The sequence below is a fragment of the Martes martes genome (assembly GCF_963455335.1).
Source record: "Martes martes genome assembly, chromosome: 8".
Taxonomy (NCBI): Eukaryota; Metazoa; Chordata; class Mammalia; order Carnivora; family Mustelidae; genus Martes; species Martes martes.
In genome coordinates, this window is record NC_137895.1 from 121062940 (window position 1) to 121089409 (window position 26470).

The 26470-nt window shown below is 40.1% G+C and overlaps 1 protein-coding gene across 1 annotated transcript in view; it reads left to right on the plus strand.

Annotated features, from left to right (window-relative positions):
• SLC39A12 (solute carrier family 39 member 12) overlaps positions 1–26470 on the plus strand; it is a gene marked incomplete at both ends in the record, with an annotated part of 83912 nt that overhangs the window by 42757 nt on the left and 14685 nt on the right. The window contains 6 exons of the mRNA XM_080811391.1: positions 974–1146; positions 3938–4090; positions 6622–6732; positions 9645–9711; positions 13951–14109; positions 15616–15803. Coding sequence (XP_080667517.1) covers positions 974–1146; positions 3938–4090; positions 6622–6732; positions 9645–9711; positions 13951–14109; positions 15616–15803 — 851 coding nt within the window. The remainder of the gene's footprint in view (positions 1–973; positions 1147–3937; positions 4091–6621; positions 6733–9644; positions 9712–13950; positions 14110–15615; positions 15804–26470) is intronic.

Consider the following 26470-nt stretch of genomic DNA (forward strand, 5'->3'; position numbering starts at 1 on the left):
TCTTTTTTCTAATTTGACATTGTTCAGGGCTCAACTGTGCTTGACACTGAAAGCCATTTTTTCCCTCTCTTTTCATCTTTTTTTCTTTCCTTCTTTGCTTCTTTTCCCTCATACACTTCCTGAATATTTTTTGAAAATTTAGAAACCTATTTTTTTAATAAATTTAGAGGTTCTAAAAAACTATTGCAATAATTTAAAATGTAGGCTGTCCAAATTTATACTCCCAAGCATTACACATTCATTGATCAGTTATTACTAATGCAAGCACTCATTTTAGGCGCTGAGAATAATAAACACTTTGGACATTATGAATAATTTTGAGAACTTTGAGAAGAAAGTACTCACCTTGTACAGAAACCTAGGTCTTCGATGGCCCCAAACTCTGTGCTCCCTCTATAACTCTGCTTCCTTGACTTCAGAAGGTTAAAATGGGATTGGAAGGAAATCATGACCAGTGGATGGCAGCCAATGTTGTGGTCTAAAGTGAGAGAAGTTCGGGGCGCCTGGGTGGCTCAGTGGGTTAAGCCTCTGCCTTCAGCTCAGGTCATGATCTCAGGGTCCTAGGATCAAGCCCAGCATCTGGGCTCTCTGCTCAGCGGGGAGCCTGCCTCCTCCTCTCTCTCTGCCTGCCTCTCTGCCTACTTGTGATCTCTGTCAAATAAATAAATAAAATCTTAAAAAATAAAAAAAATAAAAAAACAAAGTGAGAGAAGTTCATTTCTTTGGTGGCGGGGAGGTAAGCTAGGTCCTTGCTTGCTGTAGTGATTTTAGTAAGGGGTAGTTGGGGTCACTTCAAAGCAACAAGGTTAATGGTGAAAGTCTTAAAGATGAAGACCTTTTGCACACTAGAACGCTCATATAACAAATATCTCTACCTGCTGTGTTGTAAGATGGGTTTTTCTGGAATTTTGTGGGCTGGGGCATCACTACAGGTGATGAACACTGATCCCTTTGCACTCTCCGTTTGGCTTAGAATATGGCTACAGCACAGCGGCCGTGGCCTTGCTCACGCTGGGTTCCATGCTCGGGACGACGCTGATTCTGTTCCACAGCTGTGAGGAGAACTACAGGCTGATTTTACAGCTGTTTGTAGGTCTGGCCGTCGGGACACTTTCTGGGGATGCTCTGCTCCATCTTATCCCTCAGGTAACTCTGTTCCATTTTCTATGGAGTGTTGCTAATTTCCATTTCCATTGAGTCACTGGTGGTGTCGATGCAAAATTTCACAGGGACTTGGCCAGTGTCTTCCTTGGGAATAAGTATCATTTCCCCAAAGCACTTACCGGGTGGGGAAAAGAAAGAACCAATCCTTAGGCTTGCCCCTTGTTACTCTTATTTTTGAAATAAACCGAAAAAGGTAATCAGAGGCAGATTTGTCTTTTTTTTTTTTAAGATTTTATTTATTTAACAGACAGAGATCACAAGTAGGCAGAGAGGCAGGCAGAGAGAGAGGGGGAAGCAGGCTCCCTGCTGAGCAGAGAGTCCTATGTGGGGCTCGATCCCAGGACCCTGGGATCATGCCCTGAGCTGAAGGCAGAGGCTTTAACCCACTGAGCCACCCAGGTGCCCCAAGGGCAGATTCGTCTTAAGAGACATTCAGGAAGTATCCACTAATTATCTGTTCAATAAAAATGAGTGGGCTGCAAGATGTTTGTGCTGAGTTTTCTTCAGTAGTCCCTGACGCTTACCGGATCCCTTCTCTGCCTTCTCTGCTGCTCTTTTCCTGCCCCAGAAGATTGTGCCTCCTCCGCTGCCTTGTGGGCTGAACTGTTGTTTGGATTCAGCCAATGGGAGGCGCAGCAGAAAAGCCAGGGCAGGAGGAGAGAGTGGCAGGGGTATTTCTTCCCCATGCCTCCTGGCTCTGCGCTTGCTCTAGAAGCAGCGGGTTACCTACAATTCTCCAGCTCCCGTGGGACGCATGCCCTCCCCCCGCCCCCGCCCCCGCCCCCGCCCCGAGCTGCAGAAACATGAGTTCCAACCTTCCCCCTTTCTGCCCTAAGAGTGGGAGTGGTTTCCCGGGGTTGGGAGCTTGGGGACGTTTCATTATCCCTTGTTCCTCCCCTTGCTGCCTGCGCCCGTCTTGCACCATCAATAAGCTGTCTTCATTCGAACCAACAAAATGAATTTCTTTTTTGCCTAATAACGTCTAGATTTTCCTTAAGCAAAATATAAGTACCAGGAAGCTGGCTCTTTGCTAAATTCTTCTGAGGCTCTTTATCTGTCAGAAATGACAGGACAAAGACCCGAGATGCAAGAGTTAAGGCAGAAGGGGCTCGAGATGAGGTTGTTTCTTCCCTCTGAAATCTCCTGGGATGGATAATGATGGGCAAATGAGCCCCCCTCTTGCAAAGCCGGAGATGTTAAAAATTTCCACGGGCCTCTGGCAATTTCCTACAGGGTCACTCTTGTTGCTCAGAGGCTCAAAAATGATTAGATGTTCTGAAAAATCACAAAGTGAGCCTTGGAAAATGAAACAAACCATTATTTGTTTTAATTTCCCTTGTAATCTAATTTTCTGGAAATATTTCAGGGCTTATTGGCTGGAGGCAGTGGCCGAGGCCTTTTCCTAGGTCCCTTTAGTCGTTGCAGAGCTGCTTATGGCCTAGGATTCTGCAAAAACAGCAAAAGCTTCCTGTCCCTCCCCCAAAGGGGGCATGCGGCTCCTGAGAGCAGGCGTGGACTTAGGCGGATTGGGGGGCAGTGCGTCAGCTCGTACTGCAGAGACATGTTCCAGAGAAGACCTTAAAAGATCAGCTAGGTCTCCTGAAGATCGGAAGGCAACTGTTTTACTTGAGGGAAGACCTGTGGATAAAGGTTACTGGGGAAAGGAAGGAGAAGGTGCAGTCCAAGTGTTTGGGAAGCTAGAAAAATCAGGGGCCGCACAGAAACAGGAAAAACACACTACTGTCATGATTTCCTTTCCTCAACTAGTAAAATGCATTCAACTTAAAGGTCTAGATTTTATTCTGAGCTTGTGGGGTTTTCTACTGTTTTGTTTTGTAAACTTGCTGTGTCCATTATTTTAGGAAATAACACCATCATCCATATGAGATGGGTGTCCTTTAATATCTTTACCAGAGGGAAAAGTTGAGTAACGTATATTGGTTTCTAGTTAGGTTCGTAAACTCAGTGTATATACTTGGATATGTATGCACGCTTACACTTGTCCTCAAATGCATGTGTGCATGCACACCTACACATGCACAAGTATGAAGTATGTATGAACGCATATATGTACAATATGTGTGCATGAAATTTCTTTTTCTTTTTCTTACTTTGGTGGTCAGTAACATCCTAAATGTAGAAACCACTGAGCTGTTTCCCAAACTGCCTTCTCCTTGGGAGGGAATATGATACATACTGATTTACCAACTCACAAGAAATCATGAGGTCAACCAATGGGATGAGTCAACTAGAAGAAAATTCCTAATGCATTTCTTGTATCCTTTTGTTTCCCAGAAAGCTGACAGTATTGCTGGGTATATAGTATACACTCTGTGGAAGAAGTCATTCAGGCAGATTTCTCATTTATCTGAATATTTATATTCAGATATTATAAGTTTTCTTTAATTGCAGTGGGTGTGGGGGGATAAACCTTGGATGAAATATATCTTTTTCTTTCTTTGGGATATAAAATACATTGATCTGCTATAAAGACTTGCTGGGCAAATAGACACGGATTGAACTCTGGGAGAGGGTACTGAGAATATATGAAAATTTGGTTCTCCTTTCTTTTCTCTTGTACACATTTTGTTTGACCCTGATCACATCAGATAGTGGAAGTACGCATACAACTGAGAACAGACTGGGCTCTGAATGACCATGGGGTTCCCCAGAAGGAAAGGTGAATATATTTAATACTGGACCTATTCATTAATATTTAAGTCATCAAAAGTTATTTCTTTGTGTCTCCCCCCGCCCCCTTTTTTTAATAAAGGTTCTTGGTTTACATAAGCAGGAAGGCTCAGAGTTCGGACATTTCCATGAAAGCAAAGGCCATATTTGGAAACTGTTAGGATTAATTGGAGGCATCTATGGATTTTTCTTGATAGAAAAATGTTTTATTCTTCTGATATCACCAAATACCGAGGTATATTTCAAATTTTATTTATCTTTTGCTTTAGAGCTTCATAATACTCATCTTTTATTTCAAAAGTCCTTGTTGAAACGTAATTGACATCTTCATAAGGTTCTCTAGGTAAGGGTTGGGGCTCTAATTTCCAGAACACGCAGATTATTCTGACTGGCAGCTTTCCTGTAAGTATGGTTATTAATATTTTTAAACATCCACTGCTGGCCTGTTAGGGTACTTGTTAAAACCCGCTATTTGACCTTTGTAGCTAGTTCAGAAACAGGAGACTATTTCATGTCTGGGAATGAAGGGGCCCAAAGCCTCGCTACTAATCAGCATTTGGATGTCTTTCCTAACCCAAAACAAATAAACATGCAGACAAAAACTTAGAAAATTCACAAAATTACCCATCATTTTCTATCCTAAAAGCATTTAAAATTATAAAAACAAGGAGCTCAGAAATGGGATTTGCGGCAGATCTTCCTTTTTTTTTTTTTTTCCAGCTGAATAATTGCATCCATTGTGTCCGTGTTTGATCAGTTTCTGCGTCTGTGATGAAACACAAAATGCAGTATGGTTTTTTAATGGATTCGTTTTGCTCTTACACATTATCCCATCAGCCAATAGATTAACTGGTGGGGTGGTTAAAAAGGTAAATGTGTGCAAACAGCTCTAGGAGACTAAAATAAAGCTAATTCTCTTTACAGGGTCCTGGGCCTCTATTGTCCCATGTGGTTTTCCACTTATTTTCTGGCTTTCTCCTTGTTCACATAGTTTATAATGTCTCTTCAGTCTTTTAAAAATATCGATCACTTGTTTGTTATTATCCCTAAATTTATCTGAGATTCAGATTCTGTGCATCAAAAAATAAGATGGTTTTATGGGTGAACAGAGGGATGATGGATGGTAACACGCTTATAGTCTGATGTTAAGGATCTTGCGAGTGAGTTTCTGAGTGATCACGTTACGGTTCTTTCAGCTTTTCTATTTGAAACTTATCACAGTAAATAAAATACTGTTGAAATGGTCTTTTTTTTTTTTTTTTAATGAAGCAGCGTTTTTCTTTGTCCTGGAGCCGAAGCAAAGATGCTATAATAATTCAGAAATTAGGAACGCTAGGTTTGATCACAGTCCCGACCCTTGTATGTTCAACAACTTAACCTCCACAGAAGGGGTTCTCATGTCAATAAGCACAAAAGACAATAATAGATCCTCTTTGTCCGCAACAGATTAGCATTGTCAGCCTGGGAAAATTAAATGACAAAGTCAACATATTAACCTGTGTGTAATAATTAGAAATTTAACCAGGATAGAAATGAATGCAATAAACTCTGGCCATCCAAAAATGTCTAGAACTTATTCAGATTGTCCTTAGACCTGTCAGGGAACTTAAAACGAGTTTTAAGAACAGAATTTCGGGGCACCTGGGTGGCTCAGTGGGTTAAGGCTTCTGCCTTCGGCTCAGGTCATGATCCCAGGGTCCTGGGATCAAGCCCTACATCAGGCTCTCTGCTCCGCGGCAAGCCTGCTCCCCACCCCCCACCTCTCTGCTGCCTCTCTGCCTACTTGTAATCTTTGTCTGTCAAATAAATAAATAAAATCTTAAAAAAAAAAAGAACAGAACTTCAAGACTCATTATGTTGAGTAAAATAAAAAGAATGCAAATGTTTCAGAAGGTACAGTGCTTTAGTGGATGAATACATTTCTGAAGATATTAATTTCATAGTTACGGTGTAATATAGTTTCAGTTATCATTCTTTGGTATCCCCATCAGAAAGAATGCAAAATTTAATTTTGTAGTAAATATGATTTGGGGGTTAATTCAAAAGGCAATATAAAAATTACCACCACTCAAATCTTTTAAAATCATAACTAGACATTTAAAGTTTCATTCTTAAGGCTTTTGGAATATGAACGATGTTTCAGAGCAGTCCTGTGCTTCTCCAAGGTGAGACATTTTAGCAAGTATTTATCAGGATGAAATTCTCTTAGTGCTTTTTTTTTTTTAAGATTTTATTTCTTTATTAGAGAGAGCATAAGCAAGGGGAGTGGCAGTCAGAGGGAGAGGGAGAAGCAGGCTCCCCGAGGAGCAGAGAGCCTGACGTGGGGCTCAATCCTAGGGCACTGGGATCATGACCTGAGCTGAAAGCAGACGCCTGACCAACTGAGCCATGCAGGTGCCCCTCCCAGTGTTTTGTTTTGTTTTTTAAGATTTTATTTATTTATTTGACAGACAGAGGTCACAAGTAGGCAGAGAGGCAGGCAGAGAGAGTGGAGGAAGCAGGCTCCCTGCGGAGCAGAGAGCCGGATGTGGGGCTGGATCCCAGGACCCTGAGATCATGGCCTGAGTCAAAGGCAGAGGCTTTAACCCACTGAACCACCCGGGTACCTCTTCCCAGTGTTTTTTTTGGGGGGCGTGTGTGTATGTGTATGTGTGCCACCCACCACTTTGGCCAATAAGCACAGTATTAAATAGAACCATGAAACTGACAAAGGCTGCACCTGTGTTCTTCTAGCTTCAGCACTAATTTTAAACCATCCTCATCCAGCAGGGCGTGTCGTTGGTTAATGGGCATGTGGGACATTCCCACCATCTTGCACTCAACTCTGAATTAAGTGACCAGTCAGGCAGAGGCAAATCTGCTTCAACTATCCAGTTGGTAGGTTACTGATCTGAGGTATTCTACTGATTTGATTACCTTCTTTCCTTTATTCTTTGATGAACAGCTGAAAATCAGTAGGATAGATAAACAAATTCACTCCTGATTTGCCTTTCTTAACCATGATAAGTAGCTTGGAAAACTTTGCTAAGCACCTAAAAGCTGTTTTAAAGAGGAAAAAGCCTTTCCAGAAATTCAAGTCCTTGCTATCTACACCACTCTGAAACATATAAGATCAGATAGACATAATATGTATCTCAATCATTTTGTTTAAAAGTTTTTCATAAACAAGTTGACCTTAAGGTTTTCCATCCTGAGTCATCCTTATCCATGACTAGATGGGGCCAAATAAATGTTGAACAAGGAATTAGAGCATCTAAGAGTGGGGTGATCATTTTATACTGCAGTGAAGAATGGATTCTGTCCCCTGAGATGTTTTATAGTGAGTGGTTTCTGTTACATTGAGTTTTCCAGGACAAATATTCCGTGAGAAGCTGCAAAACACAACCTCCAATTAGGTTTAAAACAATGTTCCCACTCTCGTTCTCAAAGTAATAAGTAAAGGGACAGGAAAAAATATGAAAGTAACAAATAGTAGAAAACTTGCCTCCTCTGACCATGGCCTTGGGGGAAGTGTTTACAGTTCAAGGGTAGATTCCTAACCTAGAGATAAGGGTGCTAAACCTGAGACACTGCTACAGCAAAGGGAAGTCGGCCGGGAGATTACGGATCTAGAGCTAACTCAAATATGAACGAAACCATCCCCTTAAACAAGCAATTTTTAAAAGCCTTATTATGTTTATTGTGTAGATACTTCACAGGTGGCTTGGAAGAAGGTAATTTCAGGCTGATATTAGTTTTAAAATCACTTTCAGGCCGACTTTATTTCTTCTGTTTCAGTGAAGGGTTTCAGAATCCCAAGATGTATTTGAGCAAATCTCCGATGCGAATTTAGTGAGTTTTAAACTCTTTAAATAAGCTAGCTCACTAAGAAGATAGTCCTTTTGTTATTTTAGCTGCAGGATCACCCTTAAGTGAATAAAAATAGTATGAGCTTTTAGGATTGTTTGGTTCAATTTCCCGGATTTTTTGGAAGGAGGGGAACTCATAATTCTCACCAATCAAGGAGTCCTGGATGCTTGCCTCTAAATTCCTTTACATAGTATATGGCTTTTGGGGGAAAAAATTCTAGAATAAATATTTGAACTTTTAGTAGTCTTCTAGTAGAACTATAGAACTTCTTGATTTTAACCTGGCTTTCGATGTAATGTTAAAAAAAAAATCACTTTGTTTTCTTGTTCACTCTTACCCTATGTCCTTTGGGTCATACCTTACTTCTCAGCCACTTATCCAAAAATAGCCCATTACTGCATCTTTTGAGTAGCTGCTACTGTTCTAATATGTGACATACAAGTTTATATTCTCTGTTTCACATTTTTCAAAAAGATGCTTATGCCTCACATTAAATTTGTCTCAAAGCTTTTTTTGGAAGTTTATTTAGGTAATCTCTACACTCAACATGGGGCATGAATTCACGACCCCAAGATGGAGAGTCGCACACTCTTCTAATTAAGCCAGCCAGGTGCCCTTGTGACTACCTTTGAAAGGATGTGGTCAATAGGCAGATGCAGGTTTCCCTCACTATCCAAAAAAAAAAAAAAAAAAAAAAGAAGAAGAAGAACATTCCTATGAAACCTTTTGTAAGTCAAAATGGTATAAAGAAGCAATTATCATTAATTTACATGGAAGAATGTGTGAGCATTCCGAGACACAAAAAAGTAATAACCTCTCTTGGGACCTTTTGACACCTTAGGACACATTTTGCTAACAGGTGTGCACAATAAATCGAGATAAAGCACAGATGCTCACAGATCAGAGGTCACAGGTCACAGATCACAGGTTAAAGGTCTGGTGGCTTGATGCTGAGATACTGAGTGCAGTTCCCGGGGAAAGCGCTTGGTAGCGCCACTCAAGGCTGGGGTGCGTGCTGCCGCTTTCACCTTGCCAAGAAACGGATGCCGAACGCTGTTGCTGCTTTTGACTTTTTTCCGTAAAAGCAAAAATCCCTTTCTGATTTCTTTCAGTTCGTGAAAACAGGTCCTAGTGTAGGTTTTTCGTAAATGCAAAGGGGGTGTAACATGAGCTTAAGAAAAATACTATGAAAAATATTATGAAAAATATTCTTTCACATCACAGAATGAGAAATCCGAGGCCCGGGGAAGGGAAATGACTTTGCCAAAATTGATCTATGAGTCAATCTCTGAAATAAAGTCACGTCATCTTAACTCACAGAAGTCAATTTCAAAATCTTAGTTCTCTGTCCTATGAAAGAATTTTTAGAAAAGCATAAAATCTCTATCTTTTGTAAGTCTGCTGTACTTTCTTCATCAGTGAGATTCTTCTACTCTTGGGCAAAGCCCCCGGAACAGAGTATTATGCTCTCAGGAGTAAGGAGAGGCAGTGCATAGCTTTGTTCCCTATCCACAATACGCAATGTGCTTTAGGATCAGAAAAGGAATCCTAGACCCACAGTTCACCATACAGAAGTGTCCAACTAAGTCAAGAATCAAGAATCATTTTCTTTTTTCTACAGCTTTCGGGTTTCATAAAGGCTTACATAATTTAAGAGCCTGAATTACAGACTGTCTCGGTAGCCTCTAGCAATGTGTGGAAGGGTCTGATCTACGTAAGAAAGCTATTTTCGTCTAAAGGTACACAGGACAAAAAGTTCGTTTCCAGCTCTTTGGCTTTACCATCTACGCTTGCCTATGAAATTTCGAAGTTCTGATACATCCCAGAATATTCGAATGTTTAAAAATCAACGTAACTCTCCAGGTGTTTCAGTTTTACGCCAAAATGATGAGCAATGCTAATCTTTCATCAGTTATTATTATTTTTTTAATTTAAAATAGAAAGGCCCAGAAGATTCACAGGCAGCTGAAATTCCTGTAGGCAGTCTGACGGCCTCCGACAGAAAATGTGAGTACCAATTTTCAACAGTTAAACTTTAAATATAGAAAGTACCACAGAACAGGGTTATGTCTGTTTGAAAATAATGCGAGGAAATCATGTAGATTTCTTCCTGGGCTTGCATTTCACTGTTACAGTCTTTATGAGAAAATATTTAATACTCAATCCTATCAGTCTTTCACATGCACTGAGCATTGATATGTTGTACTCCATTCTTTAAAAATGATGTTTTCCTAAACTGTTTAAAACTGATCCTCTGGGAATGACAATTGCTGTAAATCCATATGTAATCAAGGCTCCTTTAAAATCCTGAGCACAGCGTATAATATAGACTTGCAGAATCACTATGTTCTGCGTCTGAAACTAGTGTCAACTAAATATCAATTTAAAAAAATTCATGTTTGCATGATAATTGAGCCTTTTACTTCTTTTTCTATGAAGCCTGGAGACTTCTGTCACAGTCCACTGAAATTTGGTACAAACGTCTGTCTCATGTATGATGTTGTCCCTGGAACGGTGGAGGTCAAATCAGAGATAACTCATCATTTGGATCTTATTCTACAACTCACTTGTTCATAGAAATTTCAACCAACCTTTTTTCTTTCTGTGCTTTCCCCTATTTCTGAATTTAACGTACCAATTTTGTAGACCACTTTATTCCTTTTGGCTTATATTTCTGTAATTTTCTGAATTCTTTTGGTCTCTTTCAGTTTTCATCTGTTATTTCCAAATCTGCCTAGTGGTTCTTACTGATAGTACCCTTTTGTGACACAAGCTTCTCAGTGTTCTAATGTTAAATTGTCATGATTAATTACTCCCATTCTACTATAATAGATTAGTTACCTCGTAATAGAAATAGCTAACATTTTATGCCATGCATAGTGCTCCACACATCATGGATTATCTTATTTAATACTCCTATGACTGAATAAAGTAAGAACAATTATTATCCCAGTAAAATAAGAAACAAACTGTTTGAGAGGGTAAGTTACTGCCCAGGATTTCACAGCTAGTAAGCTCTAGTACTGAAACTTACAAATGCTAGTAGACCAACAATTTCATGATGGTCATTCATTCATTCTTTCATGCATCTGTGTCTTCTTACATTCTTTCATTCATTCAAGAAATGTTTGAAGTTGTGCTGTGTTTTGGGCACCAATGCGTGCACGGGAGAGAAAAATAATGGTTTTTATCCCTAGTTTGCAATGTGGTTGGGGATATAGATGCTAAAGGATCGAACACGATTGTAACGATCACTATTTTAAATGTGTTATATATATTAACCTCGGTAATTTATTTATTTGATTCAAAATATGTGATTATGTAGTCTGTCTAAGTCCACTTTCAGGACATGGCTAGTAATATTTTTCCTTCTAAATCTTTAGTTCCAGAAGAGAGTCTAGAATGCCTTGCACCTAGTTGGTCTGCAGTGGGCATTTCTTCACTATCGTTTTTGAAAGAAGGGAAGAGGGGAGAAGGATACACCCCATCATAGTAGGAGTGCATTGGCAGATACTAGATCAGGGACTAGCGATGGTCCTGTTCAAGGATTTTGGAAGCCTCCTATCTTTCCACCTCAGATATCAAGCTTGGCATACAGAACACACAGTGAACAAATCCAAATTTGATTACTCAACTGCCCTTTTGCCAGGAACCTATTGAATTAGCTTCAAATATTTGATTACTTGTTTCACATTACCTCATTGGTGGAACTCGGCTTGTGTTTCAAAAGACAGGATGTGAACATCCTACCCACAGTCTGATTTAAATAAACAAAAAGTAACATGATACAAGGTCCAGCCCCCGTTTCACCATGTGAAACCTCAGATAAGTTAGAAATGTGGAAATGAATATGACTGCCAGGTATATAAGCAAAGATAAAATATTATTGATAATTCTGTAATAAGTACATTAGATTACCAGTGGATGCTGGTCTTATCTTCCACTGAATCATGTGTAAATTACCTTAAACATGATATACAGTGTGCTTATGGGGTTTCCATTACAAATATGTATTTGCCTGTGGCTTGTTACATGTCTGTGATCTGACATTTAGAAACCCGTAATTAGAGGTAATAAAATAATAGAAAACAAAAATAGCCATACTGTTTCTTAGCAGAGTATAAATTGAGTGAAAATTTTCCATTTGAAGATATGCTACTTGTATCAAAACTACACTAAAGTACATGGCAATCACAATGTATTTGCATGCTGCAATGTTGCCAAATGTATTATTTTAAATTGTTTTATTTCCACAAAGAAGAGCTTTATTTCTGAAAATTGGCAGGAACGGCAAAGCGACCTGGTAGGATTATAAGATTTTGAGAGTTTCCAGGCCATGCCAATAAGAACTCCCTGAATTCGATCATTTGATATTTATTCTGTGTTTATGTGACCATTATCTGAAATTTTCTCATTTTTGATAAAGAATAAAATGTATTGGTAAACCACAAGAAGGATGTAAGTTCATCTTACAGGGATAGGTCTAAAGAAACATGAATTTCAGAAGTGAAATGCCTGGGACATGTTTTCAGGGTGGCCACTACATCTGTCTCCTGGCTGATAGCCTGGGCTCTATCTGCCGTTTACTCAACTGAGGGTACTTAGTTTATGGTGTGGGATGTGAAATGAGTTGAACTGTATCGTCCAGACAAAGTGGAAAACATATTATAGCCCAGTGCCCCCATAGTCTTAGACCACATAATAGAAACCAGGAGATATCCCCTTTCTAGTTTTACTGAGTGTAAAAGTATTAGAACACTGGGTTTAGTTTTTTTTTTTTTTTAAAGATTTTATTTATTTATTAGGGAGAGATCACAAGTAGGCAGAGAGACAGGCAGAGAGAGAAAGGGGAGCAGGCCCCCCGCTGAGCAGAGAGCTTGATGCGGGGCTCCATCCCAGGACGCTGAGATCATGACCTGAGCCGAAGGCAGAGACTTTAACCCACTGAGCCACCCTGGTGCCCCTGGGTTCACTTCTAACAGCAACAACAGCTACTACCTACACTGGTCAAACAGCACATTAATTAAACAGTAATTAAACAGTAATTAGTGAAGTTTTGGACAATAGAAATGGATTTGAATAGCTATTCTTTTTTTTTTTTTAAAGATTCTATTTATTTATTTGACAGAGAGAGATCACAAGTAGGCAGAGAGGCAGGCAGAGAGAGGGAGAGAGGAGCAGGCCCCCTGCTGAGCAGAGAGTCTGATGCGGGACTCGATCCCAGGACCCTGAGATCACGACCTGAGCCGAAGGCAGCGGCTTAACCCACTGAGCCACCCAGGCGCCCCTTGAATAGCTATTCTTATCAAATGTCATCCCTGGGTGGTTTACTGTGAAAATAAGTGTTATCCTAGGAGTACTTTTTGAATGTGTTAGTTGTCCAGTTCCATGAGGAGGTTATGCCAATATACAGTTTTAGGTTTTTAAAAGCAGAAATTTTGTCCATTGAAACCTTGGGCCCAATTTATGATTGAAAATATGATAGTAATTATTTTCTGTGACTCTGTACTAATGAGATAATGTATATTATGTAATGGAATCCCATGAAAACAGCTTCTCTTTATTTTGTTCGATATCTGCCTGTTCTAGTCCTGAAGGTTATTTTTTGGAAAGATAAGAACACTAACTAATTGTTCCAAAGCTGATTTGGGGGCCAGCAGAGTTGTCCATGGTTTTGTGCTGGTCACACCTGGGGCATGAACAAGAGACTTGGGGAAGTCCATGAGTGCCAAACAGAAAGGGAAACTCAATGAGCAGAAAACGGGCAGAAGTGTAGCCCAGCCAGCTAACACCAAGGACAGCCTGACCCAGAGGAGAGAGTGTTGGAAAACAGCCTCAATTTTAACAACATCCTACGGGGAGGGTCTTAAATTATTTTAAAGTGCTTTACAAAAGGTGCACGTGCAGAGGTCACTGGTGGTATTTTGGAAGGTTATAACAATATTATTTTAATTTTTTCCTTTTGAGATAGCTGAACAAAGTGACAGAATAGTGAATGTCATGCATAATTTATCTCGTTACGAGTCAGATCCGTTAGGAAAACAATGATCGTGCAGCCGAATGTGTCAATTACCATATTTGCATCTCCAGTCCTGACTTATTTGAAAAGCTGAACCAAAGCAGGGTTGCTTAATTTGACACAATGTAAGAAATGTCGAGAGAAAATGGGGGAGTTGGTTGTATGCGAAGGGTTCCATGACATGTCTAGCGCCCTGCTAACGTTTCTCGCTTAATTTGGTTCTTCAGGCAAAACCATTAGCCTGTTAGCAATAATGATACTGGTTGGGGACAGCCTGCATAATTTTGCGGATGGTCTGGTGATAGGAGCGGCCTTCTCATCTTCATCTGAGTCAGGAGCGACCACCACCCTTGCCATCTTGTGTCACGAAATTCCACATGAAATGGGTAAGTCAAATGGTAGCGTGGCTGTCTCCCACTTGTTGAGAAAGCTAGAGGGTATTTCTAGCTATGGTCTGTAGGCATCTTTTTCCAACACACAACTGAAAGATGAATACTTTCCATTCATAATCTATTTAAACGGCAAGAAGACGACAACTGGCCGGGGGGGAGCTTCTGTACCTTGGGATAAAATTCACTCTTTATGATGTTTGCCCAGGGCCAGAAGTCACTTGTTTTGGATTCCGGAGAGTTCCAAATGCAAGAAAGTCATTTAGAGAAACCTCATTTTAAAGAACTTCGGCAAAGACTTTAAAATCTGCTTCTTATATGTGGGAAAAACATTAAGAGGGGAACTTTCCCCATTATGTCAGCAAACAGGCTAATGAGATAAAATAACATTGAAATTAAAGCCAAACCATGGTTTCATCAACTTGATTTATATAAAATGTCTAAGACCAAGCATAAAATTAAAATGACAGGCATCTGCTAGCAGATGCGCGTAAGGCTCTTTTTCTGGATAATCATAATAGCCCTTGTAATTCAAATTCTGCCTCCCAGGAAACAAGAGAAGGCAAAATAGACATTCCGAAAAAGGCCCAGAAAGAGTGGGGGCTGGCTCCAGGCACACACATGCCCTGGAGAGGGGGCTCTGGGCACTCTCATGGCCCCCCACTGCCAGGTCTACACTGCCCCTTTGAGCCAACCCAACCTCGGTGTTCAGTGTCTACTGCCTGAAATTCTGTCACCAGCTCATCACCCATTCTTCTTAGAGCAGTTCATCCAAGGACCTTCCTGAGTCCATTAAAATGTACCTGGTCTGGGTGCCACACACTGTTGCCTTGCCTTTAACTATTATAATAAAACCACAGAGGAGTGTGACAGTCTGTGACAGGCCAGCGAAGGTGTTTTAAGACCTGTCCTAGGACCCGTTATACCACAGAACTAAGTAACTGCATCGCCAGGCCGTCTCTGGGCTGAATTTCAGCCCTTCCCTATCTCCCCAAAAGAGACTCTCAGATCAAAAGGTCATTCTTCTTAGGAGGAAAGGTGTGGAGAGAATAAGGTCAGTTTTGGCAATGATTTTAAAATCTATTAAGTAGTTCTCTGTGCATAGGAGTTCTCACAGAAAGTAAATAATAAAAGCCAACGTAACGTGATTTCGTCTGGCAAGTTTCCAGGCAAAAAAGGTTTAAAAACTCTGGAACAGCAAGTGCTTTATTCTGCATTTATCTAGGTCACAGGGTGCCAGGAACTAAAGAATAGGTCAGTCCTCCCGGCATATGTTAGCTTCAGGACTAGGAAAAGGAAGACAGCTCTTGAGATGTGACTTCCTAATGGTACCACGAGAATCCTAGAGAGATGTAAGAAAATGTTTTAGCAACTGGTCAGTCAACTTTCCTTGCAAAATTGGTCCCAGTTGCTGAAGTTTGAAGCAACCTAATAGCACATTACTCCGGGAAAGGTATCATCAATTACACAATGATTATGTTTTCATTTTCCCTTAAATTTCAGGAGACTTTGCAGTGCTCTTAAGCTCTGGACTTCCTACTAAGATTGCCATCCTTATGAATTTTGTAAGTTCTCTCACTGCCTTCATAGGACTCTACGTTGGCCTCTCAGTATCAGCTGATCCGTGTGTTCAAAACTGGATCTTAACAGTTACTGCGGGAATGTTCTTGTATTTATCCTTGGTGGAAATGGTAAGCTCTGTGGCTTTTCTATGTTGTGTTTCTAAATTCTGAAAATGTAAAACAGAGACAAAGCCATAAAATGGAAGGGTAGATGAGAAGAGGAGAATGTATTTAATAACATAAAAGACTAAGGAAATATTCTGTGTAATGCGAGAAAGTAAGTTGTAGGCAGAAGAAACATAATTTGAGATACAGAAAATATTGACATCCTTTAAGCGAATTTAAGTGGAATGAGTGAAACCTGTCAGATTGCCAAAAAAGGGATCATCAGTTCATTCTGCTCCGGTTTTGCGTCTCTATATGATCGTTCTAGCTGAAAAATGGAAAGTTCTGTAAAATAGCCACCTATTTTGTATATGCACTGGGCAATATACAAAGTTCAACCGAACTTGTCATTAATCAGCTGTTTGAATTCATTAACCAACTGTATTTTTTAAAATAATGATTTCATCTTTATTTCAGTTTTACTAGCCAAAGGGCTATCATGCTGGTAAAAAGAGAAAGATGATAGTATGAGGCCTCTCACATTACAACATTTATTTCCTAAAGATATCCTCACTGACATGACTGGGAACTCAGTTATCTCCTGTCTTCCTCTCTAATCTGATAAAGGAATACAAGCTGGGAATTTTACTTTTTTTTTTTCCTCTTAAGTTCTGGAATCTGAAAAATAAACCAGTCTTTTTAAGGTCACCTTCTATTAGACTTGGTATGACTTGGATGTGTTGAGGTAGAAAGTCTGAATAACTCTCTTTTCTCATGCACTGGAATTATGCAAATAAAATAATGTAAATGATTGAAAGAAATATTGAACAGTGAAAAGCAGGAGAAAGCCATTCCAAATGGAAGTAAGATATGTGAATACATGCATCCTAAAGTAAAATAAGCAATTTTGAAGGTCATATGTGGAACAGGAAACGATGACTTGTGATATGGCAGAACCTCTCTATTGCCCCAGAAGTAAGTGAAGAGAAATGTTTCATGAGGAAAAAAATCGGAAAGGCAGGAACTTTTACTGAAACAATCGGGTAACAGTGAACTCTGGAGGTAGAATTCCATGAGGGGACTCTTGAAATTAACACAACCATTTTAAACCTTGGTCTACATACTTTTGACTTTTTGGTGGTTCTCTTAATTCTCATGAGATTCAGAGAGCTGAGGTGAATACCAAAAGGTACTTCCATGTTTAGAAATGTTCTTAGATATTATTTACGATACTCAGGGCATTTCCTAATCTTGATAGTAAAGACGATACTAGGGGGGCGAGTTCAACACAGCTCTTCTGAACCTCAATCCTCAAACCAAGGTTGGTGTCACAAAACTCTGTGAGGTTTCCAGTTGGAGCAATCTGGATTGCTAACCTCTCCTAGTGCCTTCAAAAGAGCAGTGTCACTCGTCACTGAAGGTTGTGAGCTCCCTTCTGTTTAAAATGTCTGTATGTCAGTCCTCCGATTTTCACTCCGAAGTCTCCTGATTTTCAGTTTTCTGCTTCCAACTTCCTCTCTCTTTATGACTCAGTTGGGGGCGGGGGGCAGTTGCTGTATTCTTTTAAAGTGTATTCTGTTTTGTTGTTGTTGTTGTTTTTTAAGTCTGGATCTCTCTTTGATGATGATGGATGTCTATTTATCTAGTTAATGCTTTTTCTTTATTAGAGAGTCTGAGCTCCCAAAATGGACCTGAGGACATTATCAAGAACCATTTGTCATGGAGAACCCTAAGCTAAATACGTCATTTTCCCCCCAGTGTTTCTCCCCCTGGCTTTGTAAGCGAAAGCAATTGCTTGTATGAAATGTGGCAGACATCCTATGAGATTCCAACTAGAATGAATCTTGACCTTGCTGTAAATTACTATTGGTCAAGGAAAAACGGGCATCCTGGCAAAAAGACAGGAAAGAAAATACTCTTGAGTTTCCTGGGGCTACTTCCTATAATCCAGGTCGCTTGCTCTCACGGCCTTTGGAGTAACTTCTAAATAAATGGGAGTCTTTCACATAGCAGCAACTTTAACTGTTGCTGTGCTCTGGGGCTGTGCCAGAGAAAATAGTCTTTTGTCATCGAAAGGGAAGAAAACAAGTCTTCAAGACTCTGTAAAACAGCAAAGAAAATAAATAACAATAACAAAAGGGTAAGGGGGGGCGGGGGATACTTTCATGCACTGGTTATTTACTAAATGCAGGAAATTTACCAGGCACCTTCTGAGCAGGGCTAATGTGAAAAGATTAGCTACATTTTTGCCTTGCTTGTTTGTTTCAAAGTAATTGAGCATGTTATTTCAAACTCCCAAAAGAAGAAGAAGAAAAAAAAAAAATACTAGGAGCAAAAACGGGGCCATTAGTAATGAAGTCAGCAAAGCAGAAAGGCTTCACTAGGGAAATCTGCCAGCCTGAATTCTCCAAAGTGGTATTGCCTTCTCCAAGCACACTAACTCTCAGAGGCATTGATTGGTTTCTAAAGAAAGTTAAGAATGAAGCAGGCCTGGGTGGCCAGAGGAAATTCATTCTGTTATAAAGATCAGTGTGCTAGGATGGATTTGTCCCAAGCAGAGGCTAAGACAAAGGCGTATGTGAAGGCAGTTCGCCCTGGGGGTGATCCCAGGGGCAGGGATGGGGGGCAGGTGGAACGGGGCAGGAAATGATGGAAAATCAAGAAAACGATGTGTCTTTGTTAAGTCGATCTCCACTATGGGGGATCCACCACACAGGCCCTTCTGGGGGAAGGTTCCCATCCCCATTATTCAGAGTTAGTTCCACAAACATACCCCCCAACACACACACCCCTTTCAGGTTATGCATGCTTGAGCGCCAAGGGCGTTCCCACCGCAGTCCCACAGAGAAGCCCAAGGCAAGAGAAAGAGGAACACAGCGTGGGCTGAAGCAAACTTCTGTGCAAAACTAATCAACACGCCCTTGGAAATGGTCTCTGCAGCAGTGGCTGATTGTCACAGGTGGAGAATAGAGGAGCCCCTTCAAGGGCAGGAGTCAACCAAAAACTCAGGAAAAGACTCAATGCCTCATAGTTCGTGGAACACGCTCTCCTCTAGCACCCAACTTTGATTCTCCTCACCTTCAGGCAACACTTTGGCTGACCCAGATTTCTTTCCTAGAAGGGCAGCCATGTCTTCCCTGAGGGGTCTGCATTGTCCTGGCCGGGTCATGTTTCCTCTGATTGCCTCTTCCCCACTGTCATCAGACATGGGAGCTGCAAGAGATGCTTCAGGGAACTCCTGGTTTCTAGATACGTTCCTTGCTTCCTCCACTGTGTAATCATAACCCTAACTCCTCACGGTAGCCAGTGGCAATGACTCCCACCAGTTTCATAACATGCTTCTCTGCTGGTTCATCTGTTGACAGGAGGAGCGCAAATGTACTTAAAGGTTCAAGTTCAATGGAAATGTTCCCTGGTGTCTTTTCAAAAACAATAGACTGTGATTGGACAGTGCTAAACTTTGCAGGAGCAGGAAGCACAAATTCTACCGAAGGAAGAACTGGCAAAGATGGTGTACCATTGTTTCATGATTTTCTCTCATTTCTGCCAGCTCTATGATTCCCTTCCTTCCATTCACTTTGCATTAATTTTCTGCTTTTTTTTTCTTTGTGAAGTGGAATGACATATCATTGATTTTAAATCTTTTCTTCTTTTCTAATCCAATCACCGAAAGCTATAAATTTCTCTCCAAGCGCTACTTTGCTGGATCCCATGAATTTTAATCTATTGTGTGTTCAACACGGATCCCTCTGAAATATCTTCAAATGCCTCATCTAACTCTTTTCTTGTGGAAGGATGGTGCCTAATTGCTTGATGTTTGTAACTTTCATAGGTAGCTCTTAGTTATTTTAATTTCTTCATTGTCAGAGAATGTACTCTGTATTCTTTTAGTCCTTTGAAATATTTTAAGGCCGTGTTCTGTGGTGCAGGGTGTGGTCCATCTTGGTAGATGCCCTCCTACGTGTTTGGAGAGTCCGTGAATGCTGCATTTCTTGGGTGTAAAGTTCTGTGAATGTCCGTTAAGTCGGGCTGCTTGATGGTCTTAGTCGTATTTTCACATTCCATACTGATCTTTTTCTCCACGTGATCTGTTAATTATGAAGGAGCGATGCTGAAATATACACCTGTGTTTGCGGGTTTACCTATTTCTTTCTTGGTTTTATTAATTTTGCTTCATGCAGTGTAAGCTCTGTCATTAGATGCATGCATGTTTAGGTCTGTCCTGTCCTTTTGATTGAATTGATACTTCTATCACGTGGAAGGATCCCTCTTTACCTCTGAGAAAACTCTTTGTCTTAAAGCTTCCTTTGTCTGTTATCGACAAATAGAATAGAATAGTGGCACATCTGCTTTTCTGCTTACTATTTGCACAGAATATCCTGGCCATTGCTTTGTCTTGCCCTGTCTATAGAAAGTAAGGGGTGAGGTCTTTTTTTTTTTTTTTTAAGATTTTTTTTATTTATTTGACAGAGACAGAGACCACAAGTAGGCAGAGAGGCAGGCAGAGAGAGGAAGGGAAGCAGGCTCCCTGCCAAGCAGAGAGCCTGATGTGGGGCTTGATCCCAGGACCCTGGAATCATGACCTGAGCCGAAGGCAGAGGCTTTAACCCACTGAGCCACCCAGGCGCCCCAGGAGTGAGGTCTTGATAGAGTGTTTGAAGTGTCGTGTAACAGAAGTGTCTGATACAATCAACAATGCCTGGAATGAATAGGTTAGAATCCATTTATCTTGTCTGTCCACTTCCTCCAAAATATGTTTATAACCAGATCTATCGGTTTGGTATCTTTTTTGTACTCCCATGTTTGCTACAAAGATTTCATGAGACGTGTTCTGTAGAGAATGCTCCCCTCGCCAAGATACCCCTGTCCTCTTCTTGGGGACCTGTGAATGTGTTATCTTCCATATCAGAAGAGACTTTGAGGATGTGATTAAGGTTTAGGACTGTGAGACGGGGAGATTAGCCTGGATTATCTGAGTGGCCACGTTCTAATCCCACGAGTCCTTAAAAATGGGAAGCCTTCCCCAGCTGTAGTCAGAAAGAGATGTGATGGCGGAAGGAGGGTCAGAAGGATTTGGTTCTCTGACTGACCGATGGAGGAGGGGGTCAAGAGTCAAGGACTCCCAGCCACCTCCAGAAGATGGAAAAGGCAAGGAAACAACTTCTCCCCGGGAACCTCCAAAAGAAACCCAGCTCCGCTGAAGCGTTGATTTTACCCTCGTGAGACCCTTGCTGGATTTCTGACCTCTCGAACTATTAGATAACAGATTATATTGTTTTAAGCCACTAGATAAATGGTAATTTGTTAACAGCAACCAGAGAAAATGAACATATCCCTACTACTCCTCCCTAACTACTAACCCTGGTTTAGATGTGTTTGGGACCAGAGACCGCTACGTAGGACAGTCTCATTCTGCTTGAGAACTGCGAGTTCCTTCTAAGAAAATTCTCAGAACTAAAAAAGTCCAGAGGATTTCTCATATTCACCTTCCCTAAGTTTACAAACTTTCTAAATTAGAAGGAAGAGACAGGCCCCGGAAGTATTATTTTTCAACAGTTTGGGTAGGAGAGACTTTATTTTTAATAAATGTGATTTATTACTTAAAGAATAAATTAACTCATTTTTAAGAACAGAAGAGGCTATGGCAAGGGAAGGTTTATTTTGGATCGGAAACAAGTTTCAGACCTTTAGGCATTTTTCCTAAGGTTTTAGATCCTGCAAAACTGTTGCCATAACAACGAGCCTGTAGAAACCTCAAGGGGCTGTCACCACAGATAGAATTAGAGATGTCCCTAGAATTGGTGGAACTGGACAGCTGCCCAGGACCCCAGTACATGAATAGCACCCATGCTGATAGTGCAGAAGCCGTAACTCTGAGAGGTAGGTAGTAGAGAAGGAAGAGTGCTGAGTTCACCAGTTCATGCCAAAACAAAACGAAACAAAATTCAGGTGCCCCTCCATGGACATCAAGGCCATCTAGTTGAGAATAGACCCTCTTTCCAGCCCCCTCCTCAACCAATCTCCCTGACTAGTAGTTCCTCCGATCTCTTTCTCTCCCCTCTGTGCTTTTTTGTTGGTTTGTTTATTCGAAGGGATGCTCTTTTAAAACATCTCTTCCTCTTCCAGATGATTACAAATGTTCCTTCCATCTCGATTTCATTTACATATCAGGGAGTGGAAACCACAAGGTTGAGGGGCAGTCGGTCAGAGTACCTTGCGTATCTGTCCCCTCTAAGAAGGGTCTCCTTGAAGTAATATCACAGCCAGACTTTTGCCTGGACCGTTTTCCAATGTCCAGATAATGTTCCTTGAGCGAAAGGCAGGGTAAGAGTATTTGGATTCCGAACTTAAGATCCTCTGCTTTGAAAATAAATCCACACACGCAAAAGTAAGATCTGTGTATAAAAAGGATTATCAGCAGTCAGATGAAGAGCATGCATTGGCTTCTCGATGTTTATTTTAATTTAGTGAATTTAATAGCTTCTGGATAGTGAATTGGGCGAAAATAACAAAAATTGACAAAACAGCTGAATTTCTAGCGAGGCTTCTCAGTTTTTCGTAATCGCGTGACTACAGAATTAAACTGAAATAGAATTCTCTGCTTTTAGGATATTGATCCTGTTTGCATTTCTCCATTATTGTTTATTTCCAATTTATTGATTTTGATGGACTCGTGCTTTCTCAGAGAAAGCTAGATACGTCCAGTGCAATTCAGTCAATAATCACCAAGTTCGTTCTGGTAAAGTCACCAAGTTGGTTCTGGTAAAAGAGCCTTTTCTCCCTCTCCAAAACTAGTAAGCTACCTCTTCTTTGAAGTTTGACAATACCTAGGTGTGATATCCTTTTAAAAAATATGCATCCATAAAAGGAGACATTTTATTTGAAAGACATACAAAATAACCTTAATATACATATTTGCTTTCAACAAACATTGTGCTTGAAATCAAAGAGTGCAACTCACGTTATTTAAAATACTCTTCTTCTATGGAAAAAAATGACAAGAATTTGAAAACCATTTCAGGCAGCAAAATTAATATGATTTAATATGCACAATTACTTCACAAAAGCAAGAAGTATGAATCATTCTTATCAACAATTTTGAAGGATTTTTATTCTCTTTCTCTATAAATCAGTCAAACTATATGCTTAGATATTTTCTACTGAGAAAATGACTGATAAACCCAATTTTGATAAATGTTGTGCTCTGTGATTTTAAAAAATTGACCACCAGAAACGTTTGTATTTTTCTGCCCCTTGTAATATTTTTTGCTTCTATCCAGCCTCTCAAGACATGTAAATACATCTTCCAAAGTAATCCATTTCTTAGGAAAATACGAGAGACAACTAATGACTCTCTTTCCTGAGCTATACAATATACAAGAATTTGTCTAACTGAATCACTTCCCCTAAGGAAAAAAATGGAGACGTGAACTATTAAATAGAGGTTAAAAGAGGCAATGTATTTGTCTCTCTGAATCTTATGTGGTCTTTGTCTTACAACTCAGTTTTTTTTTTTTTTTTAAGATTTTATTTATTTATTTGACAGACAGAGACCACAAGTAGGCAGACAGGCAGGCAGAGAGAGAGAGGAGGTAGCAGGCTCCCCGCAGAGCAGAGAGGCTGATGCAGGGCTCGATCCCAGGACCCTGGGACCATGACCTGAGCCGAAGGCAGAGGCTTTAACCCACTGAGCCACCCAGGCACCCCTACAACTCAGTTTTTGAAAGAGGAGATTTATTTTCTAATGTAAACTGCTTCATAAATTCCCTTAGGAAGATAAGATCGGGAAATTAGAAGTCTATAGTATCCTGTGTTTGAATTTTAGAAAAAAAGAAAGGTTATGTTTACTTATTTGTCAGGGAGATAGAACACAAGCAGGGAGAGCAGCAGGCAGGGGGAGAAGAAAGCTCCCTGCTGAGCCAAGAACCCGATGTGGGACTCGATCCCAGGACCCTGGGATTCTGACCTGAGCTGAAGGCAGACACTTAATCCATGGAGCCATCCAGGCATCCCTGTGTTTAATAAAGTACCTAATGCTGAATTTTTAAAAATAACCTTAAGATAAGCCTCTTCTTTGGTACTTTCAGCTGGGTGAACCCAGGCATGCTGAAGGCTGTAGTCCTTGCTTTGTTGCTTGCAAAGGAAAATTAAAACTGCTTTAAGTTGCTTTGTGAAGAGAGCTACTAATTTAAAAAGACTTGAATTGGAAACAGGACGTATTGTCAGTGGGAACAAATCTCCCAAGTTTAGGATATTGTGGAGTCAACATAGTGATCTGTGATCGGGGTGTTACTATTAGTAATCAAATATGATGCTGAAATCGAATTCACTTCTCTTTTTTGTCATATAGAATCTGTGAATTTTATTTCAAGACAATATTATTATTCCACAACTGCTTTTACCCCCATGGAATTTTTAATTCTGTTAAGATGAGCATACAACGTCCTGTCAGTTTCCAACGTACAATAGAGTGATTTAACAATTCTGTATATCACCCAGTGCTCACCTTGATAAGTGTGATTTTTAATTCCCCTTGCCTATTTCACCCATCCCCTCCAGTAACTGTTGGTTTGTTCTCTCTGTTTCAGAGTCTGGTTTCTTCTTTCTCTCTCTTTTTTGTTGTTGTTGTTCATTTGCTTTGTTTCTTAAATGTCACATATGAGTGAAATCATATGGTATTTGTCTCTGACTGACTTATTTCACTCAGCATATACCCTCCACGATCCATCCATAGTGCTGGAAATGGCAGGATTTCATTCTGTTCTATGGCTGAGTGATATTCCATTGTATGCATATACCACATCTTCTTTATCCATTCATCTTTGGATGGATGAGTTGCTTCCCCAATTTGGCTATTGTAAATAATACTGCAGTAAACATAGGAGTGCATATATCTTTTCAAATTAGTGTTTTCATATTCTTTGGGTAAATACCCAGGAGTGGAATTACTGGATCATATGGTCATTTTATTTTTAATTTTTTGAGGAATTTCCATGCTGTCTTCCAGAGTGGCTACAATAGTTTGCATTTCCACCAACACAAGGGATCCTTTTTCTTCACATCCTCACCAACAATTGTTGTTTCTTGTGTTTTTGATTTTAGTCATTCTGACAGGTGTGAGATGATACCTCACTGTGGTTTTGATTTGCATTTCCCTGGTAATTAGTGGTGTTGAGCATCTTTTCATGTGTCTGTTGGCCATCTGGATGTCTTCTTTGGAAAAATGACAGTTCATGTCTTCTGCCCATAAAACAGAACATACTTCTAACCTCCTTTACATTGCTGTCAAAAGAAATGACTAAGAAAATGAATATGATAAAACAAAAGAGAAAATATATCATAGACAAAAGGATAGCTTAGGTTGAAACCATACCTAAACTTTAATTGAATTTAAGTCTTAGGAGATTGTTAGAGGCAAGAATTGATCAAATATTTTTCAGCAAATATTCCAAAGAAAAACTTCATCCTCCAGAATACTGAAGAAAGAGAAATCCAGCAGGGCCTCCCTGAGACTTTGTAGTTGGTAAAACCTCATTCTGTGGAGAGGCAACGTTCTCCAGGCAATCTGCAGCCGGTGAATCAGCCAGATTCCTTCAAGGAAAAGAGATACAGACTTCCCTCCATCATGTAATAGCCGACAATCATAACAAAATTCAAAGTAGTCCACACTGTAGACTATGAAAAAAAGGGGGGGGACTCTAATCCTCTAAAAATGGATTATTTTATGAGTTAATTTTTTGATCCATTTGGGCTGCTACAATTAAAAAACAAAACAAAACAAAACAAAACCTAGACTGGGTGGCTTGAACAAACATTTCTTCTCACAGTTCTGGAGCCTGGGAAATCCAAGATCCTGGGTGCTGGCAGATTTGGTGTCTGGTGAGGACCTGCTTCCTGGTTTGCAGATGTCTGTCCTGCTGTGTCCTCACATGGCAGAGTCCAGGGAGAAGCAAGGTCTCTCAGAATTCTGATAAGTATATTCACGTTGTAGTACAACAATCATTTATAGAACTCTTTTCACCTTCCCAAACATTAAACAACATTAAACAAACACTAACACCCGATTATCCCTGCCCCTACTCTCTGACAACCACCTGTTTGCTTTCTGTCTCTATGAATTAGACTACTCTAGGTACCTCATTTGATTGGAATCATACAGTATTGGTCTTTTTGTGACTGGTTTATTTTACTGAGCATGAGATCGTCAAGGTTGATCATTGTCAGCATGTGTCAGAATTTCTTTCCTTTTAAATGCTGAGCGATATTCTATTGTATGTTCACACAACATTTGGCTTATGCATTTATCCACCAATGGACATTGAGTTGCTTTCTTGGCTACTGTGACTAATGCTGCTGTGAATGTGGGTGTATAAATAGATCTTGAAGTCCCTGCTTTCAATTCTTTGATGTATATATCCAGAAGTGGATTTGCTGAATCATATGGTATTTCTAACTTTAATTATTTGTTTTCCATAGTGACTGCATCATTTTACCCCGCCAGTATCTCTGCAACTTCACCAACACTTGTTGCCTTCTGTCATTTTTAAAATAACCATATCAGTGGATGCAAAGTAATATCTCATTGTTTTCGTTTGTATTTCCTGAATGAGTAGTGATGCTCTTTAGCATCATTTCATGTACTTATTGGCCATTTTTGTATTTTCTTTGGGAAAAATATGTATTCAAATCCT